Source organism: Notamacropus eugenii, chromosome 1, assembly GCF_028372415.1.
Source record: "Notamacropus eugenii isolate mMacEug1 chromosome 1, mMacEug1.pri_v2, whole genome shotgun sequence".
Classification (NCBI taxonomy): Eukaryota; Metazoa; Chordata; class Mammalia; order Diprotodontia; family Macropodidae; genus Notamacropus; species Notamacropus eugenii.
In genome coordinates this window covers 296385740-296400131 of record NC_092872.1, presented here as the reverse complement: position 1 = coordinate 296400131, position 14392 = coordinate 296385740, and the positions used below count along the sequence as shown (strand labels likewise).

Here is a 14392-nt window from a genome sequence, read left to right as displayed (position 1 = left end):
ACTTGACTTTGATTTGAGTGAGGGAGGGCTGTGCAGGTCACCAGCCTCACTTCTCCTCCAGAGCCATCTGAATACAGTGACCAGATAGTCATCAGGATGACTGGAAATGACCCAGGATGAGGCAATTGGGGTTAAGTGACTTGCCCAAGGTCACACAGCTAGTGAGTGTCAAGTGTCTGAGGTGAGATTTAAACTCAGGTCCTCCTGAGTCCTGTACTGGTGCTCTATTCACTGCATCACCTAGCAGCCTGTTGGCAGACAAGGAAGGAGAGAATGAGGAAGATTAGAATGGGCAGAGCTGGGAGGAGTGGTTCTTATCTTTATCATGAAGAAAATGAAAGGAAGTGGGATGAATGAGAATATAGTTCATTTTCCCCATGAGGTAAAACCAGAAATAAAATAATTAAATATCTCATGAGTTATTTTATTGTCACAAACATGGGACAAAGGTGTAGCCCTGATTTCAATAACTTTTACAAAAGCTATAAAAACTATTATTATTATTATAAGAAAAAAAGAAACTATGAAAATTATAATTGTTACTGCTTCTCCCTGTGGAAAAAGGTTTTTACCTTTGATCTATGAGACTCTATGAGATAAACCATGGAGAAGACAGAGGGAAATAAAGTGAGGAGAAACTTCTTTGTTGTAAGAACTGTCAACTTTTTAAAATTAATTTGTTTTCAGTTTTCAACAATCACTTCCATATGTTTTAAATTTCTCCCCTTTCCTCCCCAAGATAGCCTTCAAGCTTATATGAGTTCCACCCATACATTCTTATTAAACACATTTTCACATTAGTCATGTTGCATAGAAGAATTAAAACTAATGGGAGAGACCATGAGAGAAACCAAACCAAAATGTAACAAAAAGAAAGTAATCTGCTTCATTCTGTGTTCCATTTCCATAGTTCTATCTCTGGATGCGCATGGCATTTTGCATCTTGAGTCCTTTGGAAATGTTTTAGGTCCTTGCATTGCTGTGAAGGGCTAAGTCTATCAGAAGCAGTCTTTGCACACTGTGGTTGTTACCGTGTATAATGTTCTCCTGGTTCTGCCCATTTCATTCAGCATCAGCTCATATAAGTCTTTCCAGGTTTTTCTGAACTCCACCTGAAGAACTATAAACTTTTATGAAGCGATATCACAAAGAGATTTTTATGATGAATGAGTCTGAAGAAAGACTATTAAGAGCTTGATAGAAGGTGAAGATACTGTTTTCCTGTAATGGTTAGAGAGAAGCTGGAAAAGACATAGAAAAAGAAGATGGAGGGATGATTTTTCTTTCTGAAACTATGATAATGCTTATCATGAAAAAGATTCTTGTAAAAGTTATCCTGAATGTACTAAATGGTATGGGATTGTATTTTCAGAAATGAAGTCTTTTGTGAATGCTAGTGAGGGTTTTATCTGGCTATGATCATTCTCATATGCAAAACAATTACCTATATCTTTGTTTTTATTATTTATTTAGTTGTTAATGGCATATTCAGTAATTTTCATATTTGCTTAATCCTAGAAGATTAAGGGATTTAAAACGCAGAGAGATACAGCTACTCTTGGGAAAGAAGTTTTTCAATTTATTAAATAACATTTGATGAATTTGGGTACAGGCTCTGAGCTTAGCTTGGAGAAATATGTTAAAATTTTATTAATTAAAGAGGAAATATCCAACACACTCCTAGATTGCCCTAGAGTTCAGGATAAATTTAAATATGGAAACTGGTCAAGTAGCAGGCAGAAGGGTAACCTACGAATAAGGTAAGTGACCTATATAACCTTCTTGTACTTGAGGGGTCTTCATTTGAATCCTGTTGGGCAAGAGCTGTGATTTTTCACAGGCAAATTATAAGAGAAGTTGTAATTAGATGAAAAAATCAAAATATCTTTGACTAGTCATGACCAAACTCTGAACTGCTTAGAAAGGAAAATGAAAAACTTAAAAATATGGAGAGAAAAGACAAGGAAATGAACAGAAAGAGAGAAGAAATGGTAGGAACCATTAGGATGGAGTAACATGCTCAGAGGTCAGCTAGGTGGTGTAGTGAGTAGATTACTGGGCCTGGGATCAGGAAGATTCATCTTCCTGAGTTCAAATCTGGTTTCAAGACACTAGTTGTGTGACCCTGGCAAGTCACTTAACCCTGTTTGCCTCTGTTTCTTTATCTGTAAAATGAGCTGGAGAAAGAAATGGCAAAACCTCTCCAGTATTTTTGCCAAGAAAACTCCAAATTGGGTCACAAAGAATCAGACACAACTGAAAAACAACTGAGCCATAACAACATGTCCAGAGAAATAGTAATATGGATGCAAAGATGACAAGTAGATAAACATCCCTGGTCCAAATCAGGAAATGCAGCTGCCTTTGTTATTACACCATGTTTCTCTTCTCCTTTAAAATTCTGTTCAAAATATCCCTCTGTGAAGACTTCCCACACTAATTTCACCTGAATCTAGCTAGTCTAGTTGAATTGACTATAATTAGGAATGATTAGTAAGGTTTCCATAATGCTTTTGTATAACCCTTGAACCCTGATTTTTCTCATGAAAATAAAAAACATCAAAGACATCTTGGTCCTCTCTCCCCTACCTCTGATTAAGAGGCAGGGACTGTGTCTTTCTACACCTTTTACAACTCTACAATTTCCTAGAATATTGCTTTGTTTACAGTAGATATGATCATATCTGCCCTTGTCATGTAGCTTACATCCTCATCACTCTATTGAAACGGTATCCTAGAAGGTCAATAATGACATCCCAATTGTCAGACCCAATAACCTGTTCTCTGCTTTTATTCTTCTCAACCCTTCTGCAATCTCTATATCAGATAATAAAGGTTACTGTCATTGACATGTCTGATGAATTCTTAGACACCTACTTTCACTCATGTATAGAGTCTGGAGGCCAGTGTTGAGAGTCCCACATAGTCATAATAGCTTAGTGGAGTGCACTGTCCCTGGGAGTTAGGAAGACCTGGGTTTAAATCCTGCTTCTGACACTTTGCTACCTGTGTAAATATGGGTAAGTCATGTTGCCTCTAAACCTCAGCTTCCTTATCTATAAAATGGGTATAGTGCTTACCTCATAGGGTTGTTGCCAGGATCCATGAAGTAATTCACATAAAATGTTTTGCAAACTTTAAATCCTGATATAAATATCAGTTATTAGTATGAAGAGATGGCAAAATGGAGACAAAAAATTATGCTGTCAAATAAAGGTACAATAAAGATATGTACTTTAGGGAGGTGTGGTGTAGATGCCATGACTCACATACATCTACTCATACCAGACAGCCTGGTCTGAAGGATGAAGGGCTGAATTTGGAATCAGACGACCAATTCTAGTATTATTTCTGTAACTTTTATGAGCACAGGTGCATACTTGGAAAAATCATCCAACTCCCTGAAACTTATTTCTTTGTCTATTAAAAAAAACCCCAGCAATGTTAACACTGTCACCTCGCAGGGCGATCAAAGGAAAGCAGCTTCTAAACTATAGAGCATCATATAAGAGTCTGATCTATTACCATTGTATTTAATGTACAGCATCATAATGCATTTTATGTCCTACTGTCTTTTTCACAAACTCAAAGCCTAAGAATTAACTTCTAGACCCATTAGGTGAGAGCATTGTGGGAAAGAAAAAGCTTTTTTTTTCTTCTTTTTCTTTTCTGGGCTTCTTGCCTTTAAAATGTCTGTGACCTGGCAGACCTAATTCATCTTTTGGCTCTGTCACTAGTCAAGCCCGAGGTCTGGATTTTCCAACATTAAGCCTCAATATTTCTTCCTGTAGCCTTAATCTCCTTTTGCAGTGAGAATTCAAAGCCCTTACTCTTGAACCTCCAAGTTCCCACCTTTGTTCTTGACTAGGGATTGTAGAAGGAGTGTTGGACTTGAAATTAAAAGAACTCAAAGGACTAGAGATGAGTAATTGTTGTGTGATTTCAAGTCTCTTAACTTCTCTGAAGCTGCACAATGGAAATGATAATGCTATCCTATTACCTGCTTCAAAAGGTTTTTGTGAAGATAAGATGAAAATAGTGAAAAACTGTAAAGTGCAAATATGCTTGAATAATTCAAAGATCTGTGAGATTGATGGTGTAGTTATTCTCCGCCCATCTGGATGCAAATCTCAACCTCTTTATCACTTAGTGGATAGTGATGATGATAATAATAATGGCTAGCAAGGATATATCCCTTTAAGGCTTGCAAAATGATTTATATATATTATATTTTTTAATCCTCATAGCAACCCTGTGAAGGTATTGCTATTATTATACTGCTTTTACATATGGGGACACTGAGGCTGAGAGATTAAATGACCTGCTACAGTCACATAGTAAGCATTTGAGGCAGGATTTGAACTCCCGTCTTCCTAAGTAGATCAGAGATTCTTGATTCCAAGTATGGTGAGCTGCCAAGTTGTTCTGACCTAAGTGGTCTTCTGGCACTATTGCGATTGGAAAATTCATTGCTTTGCAGCCAATCTGGTAATGAATCTCTCCAAACTTAGCAGGGTTCCTAGTACTGGGACAAAAGACATCCAATCCATCACTGCCCATAATTGAAGCCTTTCTGGTTCAGACTTGCCAAAGCCTATGCTCTAATGCCATAGCTTTGGAGAATTCAGGTTCACCTCCAAGCCATGATGAGGCATTGGAATAGGATTTTAGTAGGGGAAAGTGCTATATAAATGTAGCCTATTATTACTATTACTGTTACCAATTAACATAATGATGTTAATAATAATTCTAACACGACAGCTTCCTCTAATGAAAAAAAAGCCAATTCCACTTGCAGCCTTCATTCTAGGGCTGCCCTGGCATATATTAACTATGTGACCTTGAGCAATTAGCAGATTATTTATGATGCCTACTATGTGCTCTGCTGCTGATCTCAGCTGTGTCCATTTCCTCTCTGCCCATAATCATATTTGCCCTTTATTCTTACCCAAGGGTTGTTATGAGATCAAAAAGGGCAATAAATATGAAAGCCTTTTGAAAATCTGAACCTCAATGTAAATGATGGTTGTTATTACTGTTCTTGTTGTATCCTTACCAGGGAGTATCCTAATTAATTTAAAGCTTTGCCAAGAAACTAAGGACCGTCTGTGGAGATGGGATGCTCCCTGATATGGACATCATCCTGGACAGCGTCTGTAGAGGTGGGAAGCCAAAACACCTTCAAAAAGCAATAGCTTGGAGAAGCAACATTAACAGTTCTAAAGTCAAGGATGCTGAGGAAATCTCTAGAGATACAGATGCTCACAAAAGAAGTGGGGGTACCCAGAGGAGCCTAGATTCATGCTCACTTGGGTAGCCGCTTATACGCAAACTCACACCCTAGCTACAACTCGGAACCCCTAAACTGGAAACTTCCCCTTTAAAAATACTGCAAATAGCAAGGTGATGGCTCTTCATTCTCTTGCCCCCATCCTCACCCATCCCAGGCTCAATTACCTTATAAAAAATATATGATGCATCCGTGTGCACACGCAGACGTTGCGTTGCCATCTCCCCCTTCCCCGTGTTTTGTTTTTATTTTTTTTTCCATCCTCCTCCTCCTCTGCCCCTTCCCCCTCCTTTCTTCCCTCTTTTCCAGACCTTGGTTTGAAGGTTGGATTGAATGAGAGAGAGTTGGGCTCTCTTTGTCATTTTTCTTCCCACCCAACGGTGTGCAAGCTCCTTCCGGGTCAACAATAATTATCATCCTTCTAATCACACCCGCGATCCCCAGCACCACAGCAATAAAGGCAGCCGAGGCCGACCACAGCCCCGCAGGTTGCTGGAGGGGTGGAGGAAAGGGGGAGGGGCAGGGGGATCCGGGGGCGGGGAGGGGAGAGGAGAGGAGGAGGGCGGAGGAGGAGGAGGAGGGCGAGGAAAAAGAGAAGGAGCCAGCCTCTGACCGCGGGAGAGAAGAATGGGAGTAAGGGGCAAAAGAGAGCCAAGGAGGGTCACGGCTTCTAGAAAGACTGGGTGCTCTGAGACTCGCTCCTGGGGCTTCTGAATCCCGGAGGGCTTGGCAAGATCGCAGTGAGCTGGCGAGCCTGGGCACGGTAACTGCGGAGACTGGGGCATGGAGAGGAACGTCTCGGGCGGAGCGAAGCTGAGTGCCAGCCACCGCCTGGCAGGGGATGGGCAGCAGCAGCAGCCCCTGAAGTCCTGTACCCTGGGCAGCGCAGGCGGCGGCGGTGGCGGTGGCGGCGCTGGTAGCGCCCCTCGGGGCCAGGCTGGGGCGGCTGCGGATCTCGGGGAGCTTCTCCAGAGAGCCCAGGATTTCAAGAACCAAGGAGCGCAGTGCTACAAAGACAAGAAATTCCGCGAAGCCATCGGCAAATACCATCGGGCGCTTCTGGAGCTCAAGGGGCTGCTGCCAGCCCTGGAGGAGCGGGACAAGGACACCCAGGCACCATCCACCGCCCACGGGGCCAAGCTGGGCCACCTAACTGAGGAGCAGAGCAAGACGGTGGAAGCCGTGGAGATCGACTGTTACAACAGCCTGGCAGGTAAAAAGCAGCTTTTCTCCAGTGCCCTCCTAACCTCTCCTCTCCCTTTATTTACCCGAGGCCATCCGCCCCAATACCCTCCCACTTTCCAGTTAATCTTTTGATCATTAGCCATTCTCTTCCCTCACCATCCCCATCTATCCCAAGTCCTCCTACTTTTCCAGTTCATCTTTTGATCATTAACCTTGATCGTTAACCGTGTCCACGATATGACTGTCTCTTTTGAGGGGCCGAGAATAGGGCTTTGGAGAAGAAGTATGACTTTTTTTTCATTTTCCCTGCAATAGGACGCGGTCAGTTTCACTCTTTTCTACATTCCCTTCCCCTAGATAACTGGGGCAGACCGAAAGGGAGACACGGTTGCTGCTAATCAGAGGACAGAGGTCCAAACGCATTAAGGAGATAGGAAGGGGTCGGGTTCACTCATACAGCATGCTCTGTTTACTTCAATTGCAAGACTGTTTTGGGGGAAGGCAGAGGGCCAGGGCATGCCATTCATGGATCTGCTGAATTTCCCAGGACCATTGGTACTCTCCTACATTGAGTAAGTGCAGCAAACCTGTCCCCTCCCTCACGGATGAAAATCCTATTAAAAATCTGGGGTGATAACCCTAGAATGGGAAGCCAGTGAGTGAAATACCCTTCCATAAAGTTGTATTCCTTTTCTCTACCAGGGCAGGCTGCCACAGAATCTGCACTGTAGTAAGCAAGCAGATTCCCCAGGGACCACTTTTGCTTAGCCCTTTCCTATTTTTCCTACTTCTCTGTGTCAAGTGAAGAGGAAGACCTCACAGGGATTGGAGATCGGATCTGGGCTTGCACCATATATGTTCCATTCTCTCCCACTAACCTCCAAATAGAAATCTCCTGCCTCCTATCTTTGGAGCACAGGACATCAGTTCTGTATACTAGGTGCAACCACTATTACAGGAAGGTGGGGTGGGTCCCTAGGATGAGAGGTGATGATGATGATGGTGATGATGATGGTGATGATGATGGTGATGAGTATGTGTACTGGGGTTGATTTTGAAGATTATGGTCAATATCAATTTCTTGCTTCCTTCTTTCCTCCCTCCTCATCTTTTTAACTTAGAAAGAGGATTTAAAATCACTAGTGGGGGAACAAGCTGGGTCTTTCTAGAGACTGCGTGTTGGAAAGTGGAAGGTAGGGGCCTTGAATTGGGTTTGCCACTGGTCTCTCATAATCTCCTTTTTGATACAATCCTGGCAGGATTGAGCTATCTTATTTGGGTTAGAGGAAACCATTTTCCTTAACCCTTGAAGGGTTTCCAAAATTAGACATCAATGGTCTTGTGTGTGTGTGTGTGTGTGTGTGTGTGTGTGTGTGTATGTGTGAACACTCTTGGGTGTGGCTGTGTGGTTGTGCTATGTTTGAGGCTGGGGGAGTCTGGTATTGAGAGTAAACATTCCCCAGGACTCTTCCTGTCCTTTTCTAAGTACAGACCTGTCCTTTTCCCATGGTTCTATCAAAACAGCCTGACCCTTGCCTGTATAATCTTAAGTAGCAGTTTTAGACAGACTAGATAGGTCCCTGAGAAAGGTTGGTTGCCGCCTGTGTGCTTTGCAGTACTGAGCAAAATTAAGAGGATCTGTCTTCAAGGTGGAGTGTCTAAACCCATCCAAAGATCTGGTTTGTTTCCCTTTATTTCCTGTAACACCTTGGCACACATTCTCCCCAATTAATATTTAAAGGATGCAGAGGAACGGGGGAAGGGGTTTAAGGTGGAAAGAAAGGTTGGATTGATAATGCAGTCAATTCTAAATGGCAATTGAGCCTTCCTTTTCAAAAGTTTAAATCTTGGTGACCAGCCTTCGAGCCCCTCCTTGTCCCCTAGACTTTTGTCTGTGTGCCAGGGAGCTACTCCTGCCCTCTTTCCTGTAGCTAGCTGCATCTCTGTAGCAAAACCAGAGGCATGTCCTTGGTCAAAGCTAGGCCATCCATAGGGGGGAGGCTGAGGCCAGGGCCTGGCACTTTGGCAAGCTCTGCTTGATGTACCAACTGTATAGAGTTACACAGTTAGGTCAGAAGGTGAGAGAGAGAAGTAACGGGACACTTAGAGCCTTACATTCTCTTCCCTCCTCCCCTCCTTCCTGATATACAACCTGGCATCCATCACCCTCTGGATGAAATCTCACCTGTGCCCTGCACTTCCAGACACCAATACTTCCAAGCCTTGTGCTTCATGAGCACCTCTGGAGGGTTCTGGCACTGTTGCTAGGCAAATCAGTGTCTTCTTTAAAAAAAATTTTTGAAATGAGGGTCCTTTCCCAATATTGCCCATTTTCACATATGGAAGAAAAGGGAAAGGAGATTCACTGCCGTGAGAGCAGTGCTTTTAGATTCAGGAACCAAAAATAGACGCTTTAGCCTTAGAATGTTAAGGAGAGGAGGCAGCTGTGGACAGCTGCATAAGAAATCACCTTGGTCACTTGGGTAACATTCACTCCCTTCGAAGGGCCCAGACATCTATTAAATCTGGGGAGGTAGATGTACGTAAAATTCACTTCCAGTGGTCTGCAGTCCCTGGATATAGCAGAATGATTTTTTTAACATTATGTCTACATGGAAAGTGCTGGAATGCATACAAAGGAAGAGAAAGAAGTATTATTCCAGGGATGGATTTGGCCACTTGTAAGACTTTACACTCTCCCATTCACCCACTGAAAAACTGAGAGCCCGAACAATAGCAGAGTCGGAGAGAAAGACTGTAGCCTGCCTCCAGCTGGGCTGCAGCTACTAGTAACCACACAGGTTCAAGGCAGCAAAGTCTGAAGATTTCCTCTGATCTGCCCTCTCTTTGCTTGGGCTACGTAAATCCATAGTAGGTGGAGCAGTGCAGGGGCTGAGGAGGGAACCCAAACTGGGCCAGAAGTGCCATGGCAATTAGGATGTTGCTAAGGGGGAATCTTTACTCCAAATGAGAGGTGCGGCCTCCAAGAATCTGTGAAGCAGCACAGACTGATTGGAGTGGCTTCACTCAGCTCTGGGGACTCCTCACCAAAGGAATAACAAGTAGGCACTACCCGACATGCCAAATCCGGCCAGTGCTGAGTGAGTGAGTGTCTGCTGGGCTGGGGAAGTCAGGCCTTCACGCCACGGTGCACAGGTGAATTGCAAAGTGTAAATGGGTGACCTGCACTGAACCCAGCCATTTTTGGAGGGATGTTGTGATTTCCCTAGATTTGAAATGCATTTCTTTTATAGTAATCCCTTCAGGGAAAGAGGAAGGAATTTTAATGACTGCCCCATAATGATCAGGAAAGAAATCTTGACAAAAAGCCTCAAGCCCTACACAGGCACCCTGAGGAATCTCTAGGCAATGGAGGCCCCAAAGGAAGTACATTTTACTAGAGAGATCTGTAGGTTGCAACTATCACTGACCTTGAGTGAGGCACCCCTTTTTGCTCTCAGTAGATGCACTGGGAGACAGAAACCAGTGCTGGTTTCTGAACCAAAGGACCTGGGTTTGAATCCTGCCTCTGTCCCTTACTACCTCTGTGACCTTGGGCAAGTTACCTTATCCTCTTTGCATCAGTTTCCTCATTTGTAAATTTAGGGGATTGGTCTCTAAGGTCCTTTATAGTTCCATTGTCAAAAATTTAGATGATTTTGTGGATAAATGGCCAACGCCTTACTCCTGGCCTGCTGCTATTATAGAGATGGCTAGGGTGAATTCAGAAGCTGGCACAAAACACATTGATTTTTTTTTAATGTCTTCAAATGAGGTTTGAGGATCAAATGTCAAGAATATAGAAGTCATGGGATTAGACCATGGAACTGGAGTCTAAGGCTTCTGTCCCCTGAGTCACTATGTGACCTTGGAGAAATCTTGTCACTTACCTTGGCTTCCTTAGGTGTGGAAATCATTTCTCCTCACCACAGCCACTGACAGAACTGATAATGTTTATAAGTTTCCAAGGAATGGTGTGAGAATTAACATTGGTCAGGCTTTTGTAGAAAGGACACCTGATGAGATGAGGTCAGATGTAAGGAAGAACTTTTTGACTATAAGGGTAATTAGATGGAATGAGTTTCTGAGGAAGACTGTGAAATCTTAGAGAAATGAAATGGATGTTTTATAGGTTAGAAGCAGAGCAGAAGACTGTTTAACACTCACCCCTATCTTCAGTCTCTAGTATATCCTGAAAAGCTTTTATAACTGCAGAACCAGTCCAGGATGGATCACAAAGCCATTCAGCCCAGAGGACAAGCCGCCAAACCATCAACACCAACAGGTCGTGTTTGTCATACATTCAGCAGATATTTCTAAATACCTGTGTTCAATGTATGGGCTGGGTGCTGAGGCAGGGAGCAGGGCTCATACAAAGATAAATAAGATAGGGTCTCTAACATAGAGACTGCCATCAGGCAAGAGAAAGAAGACATGCGTACAGTTCAGTGTAACACAATTAGAATGTAAGTAAATGACAAGAGTATAAAATGCTCTGAAGTCAGATGAGAGAGGGAGAGAGAGATCATTTCTTGCTTAGGGGATCTAGAGATACTTCATTTAAAAAAAAAGTGATATTTGAGCTAAGCCTTGAAGGATAAAAAGATAAACTGTTAGGCTGAGAGGGAGGTGGAGAAAGGATAAATTAAGAGAAGGCATTCCAGGACCTAGGAATTACATGAGCCAGGCATTAAGATAGGAAAATATGTTTAGTGTTCAAGGGATAGTAGGTTGTACAATTTGTCTAAAGTATATGTGAAAGGAGACTAGTAGGAGATAAGGTTAGAGAGGATGGAACAAGATTGTAGGGGTCAGGATGCCAGGATGTTAGAAATATTCACACAACGTGAAAAGACTCTTAAGTGGTCAGATCACACGCACAGATTTGTGCAACTGCTATATTTCATTATGGAGGCATCTACATGGTGCCAACCAACCGTGTTTGAAACCAAAATCTTCAGTGAGTTATCCTTCTTTCTCCAAATGCTCAGCTGCTAGCTTTGAGTAGGCAGACTTTCCATTTTCATCTGAATAGTTGATAGGCTGTGATAGAATCATGGCCACAGATAGCAATCATGGCAGCTGTCAAGTCTTAAGGTATGAAGGATGTTGACATCAGATTTTAAGTTTTTCAAGCGGATTTCAATCAGGATAAGTTTACAAAAGAAAAGAATGAGGGAATTTTGAGTTTAGGCTGTTCTAATGATTTATTTAATCTTTTAGTCCACAGAACCACAAAGAATCTATTAACTGTTGAAAAATCTGTTCTTTCACACAAATGCACACACCTAGATACTCATCCCCACATACACACACCCTCACCGTCCTGGAAAACTGCCTCTTCTGACAAAACCCAGAAGGGATAATTCCCTAAGTTTCTTGAAGAGGAAGCAAAAGTCTCCTCTCTTGGCAATGTGCCTAGAACTGTACTCTGTTAGGGATAGGTACTCAATAAATGTTGAAAGAATGAATTAAGGGGGAGGGGAAATGGGAGAGAGAAGATGTTGGCCTGAAGCAAAACAAGTGAGCCCAGAGTGGAACAGGGTCAAGAACAAGCCCCTTCACCATCCTTCAACAGAAAAGACTTAGGAAAGACCTGCAGATGACTTCATATGTATAATGGCTATCATATTTCTTGCCTTCTCCATGGGTGGTGAGGGGGAGGGAATTGGAACTGAAAATATACATTTTTTAAAATGAACAACAATAACAAAAATTAAAGGCTTGTAGAAAGGATCCCAGCTGAAGGGGACCCACTGGGTATTTGACCTACACTGAAAGATAGAGGAGGTAAAGCTGAAAAAAAATAGAACATACCCTTTGGGCCTCCTCAATAGGGCCTACTGAGAAAAAGCATCAGAGGACATTTTCAACAGTTGTCAGTCAACAAACACTTATTAAGTATTTACTATGTGTGAGGCATGGTGCTAAACACTAGAGATACCAAGAAAGGCAAAAAATAATCCCTGCTCTCAAGGAGCTTATATTCTATTGAGGAAGACTACGATTAGGCAGACCATAAATAGGCCATAGTCTCAGTGTTTGATCTATTCTGGAAAACCTTGTGTAGGCCCTTCCTTGTCTCTAGGATGATGCCCTGGAGAAAGGAAGGGGACAGGTGAATGCTTTACCTCTTTACAACCCTGAAGGCCCTTTGAAAGCTTAACCTCGTGTTCTACATGTGAAATCTCCTGTGGAAGACCTCGAGTAGAGGAATTATTTGGAATAACGAAGCAGGAGCAACAAACAAATGTATGTGAAGAAGGGTTGTTTGGAGGTTAGGCTGGCAGCCCATGCCAAAGGGTGAGTTGGAAAGAGCCCCAGCCTCGGAGTCAAAACAGCCATGTGGGGTAGCAGATAAAGACTCAGAAAGACCTGTGACCTTGGGCATGTCACTTAAGTTTTATAAGTCTTCATTTCCTTATCTGTAAATTCAGGAAAAGGTCTGAGAGAGGCAGTGTGGCCCCAGTAGATAAAGACCCCGTCCTCCAAGTAGGGATGACCTGGATTCAGAACCTTGAATCTAACGCATATTGGTCATATGACCCTGAGCAAGTCATTTCTCTTGTTAGTGTTCCAGACAACTCTCCAGGCCCATAAATCACAGGGAAGCTGTTGATCTGCATTCCTCCCCAGAGACTTCCCTGCGTGTAGGAAATCACAGTACTAGCAAGAGGGTATTTCTTTTTTAGCTTCAAGACTTTTTCCTATGACTAGAATACTCATTGTCCTCTTTGCTGCCTCTTAGAATTCCTAGTTCCCTTCAAATCTCAGTTCCTCTGTCACCCTCTACATGAGACTTCTCTGGATTCTTCCCTCCTCCTCCTAACCCCCCAGCTGCTAATACTTATCCCTCCCTGAAATAACATTATATTTACTTTGTATGTATAGTGTGTGTACAAGTTTCTCTCGATAAGAATGGAAGCTCCCTGAGGATAATTTTATTTTTATCTTTGAATCCCCAGTGCCTAGTACAGTGCAAGGTATACAGTAGATCATTAATAAAAACCTGTTGATTATGAAGAGCAAATTAAACACCCTTTTCTCCTCAAAGATACCTGAGATCTGGGCAATGGGAATACCTTTTTTTTTTTTTTTTGACATGACTAGGTAGCCATGGATTTTGATCCAAAGTACCCATTGAAGTTTGGGAAGTGTACCACAAGCTAGGTCACCATGGTGCTAGCAAATGTAGGTGGCCATTCCAATCTAATATGTGTTAGGATGGTCTGTACTATTCCCTTTTCATTAGTATTTATTGAGAAATGATCGTTCAGGGATGTCACAGGCCAAACCATCATCCAGACCCTTGAAGAGTCTGAAGGTGATCAAAGGAAGAGACCTATAGAAAGTTCTCAACTGAGAGTGCTTCTTGGGAAAATAGATTGAGTGAAACAGAGGAGAATCTTAAAATTTCCAACATTGATTGATCTCTGTGACAATAAACATGGCAGAATAAGTCCTGGAATGATAAGACCTTAATACTTGTACCCATTTTGTACTCACTAGCTGTATGACCGTGGGAAAGTCATTTTATTTATCTGATGACCTTCCAGCCACCCTAAGATTCTCTGACTTGCATACTGGAGATGTAATGCCCTTCCTCTCAGATCTGCCAAAATTGTGAAACTGTGCTGCCCTTAGAAATGGCAGCAGAAAAAAAATGTCTTTGAGAGTAATTTGGCTGAATTGAGTCTGATAGCCCCTGTGTAAGGCCACACTAGCATCAGAGGAATTTCTTCACCTTGGCTCTAGGGCCTGGGCACCACCTACAGTAAGTCCTGACACTGGGGAGCCTCTGATACTTTGGTCCTTGGGTGCCTCCCATCCATCCAACTCCAAGTTCTTTGAGCATCAGAGCTCTATTCCTTTCATCAAAAGAATTAAGAAGAGCAGGGAGAAACGAGAGGTAGGGGA

The 14392-nt window shown here is 42.7% G+C and overlaps 1 protein-coding gene and 1 long non-coding RNA gene across 2 annotated transcripts in view; one reads left to right on the top strand and one right to left on the bottom strand.

Annotated features, from left to right (window-relative positions):
* Window positions 1–403: 403 nt before the first annotated feature.
* On the bottom strand, window positions 404–5448 carry LOC140517738 (uncharacterized). The gene is made up of 2 exons (XR_011971739.1): window positions 3081–5448; window positions 404–1241 (listed from the first exon to the last, which is right to left on the bottom strand). It is a non-coding gene; the product is annotated as an uncharacterized lncRNA (long non-coding RNA).
* A 405-nt stretch (window positions 5449–5853) lies between these two features.
* The window catches only part of TTC9 (tetratricopeptide repeat domain 9), a 59210-nt gene continuing 50671 nt past the window's right edge, over window positions 5854–14392 (top strand). Inside the window, exon 1 of the mRNA XM_072629244.1 lies at window positions 5854–6503. Within this exon, the coding sequence (XP_072485345.1) occupies window positions 6074–6503 (430 nt within the window). The 5' untranslated portion in view covers window positions 5854–6073. The remainder of the gene's footprint in view (window positions 6504–14392) is intronic.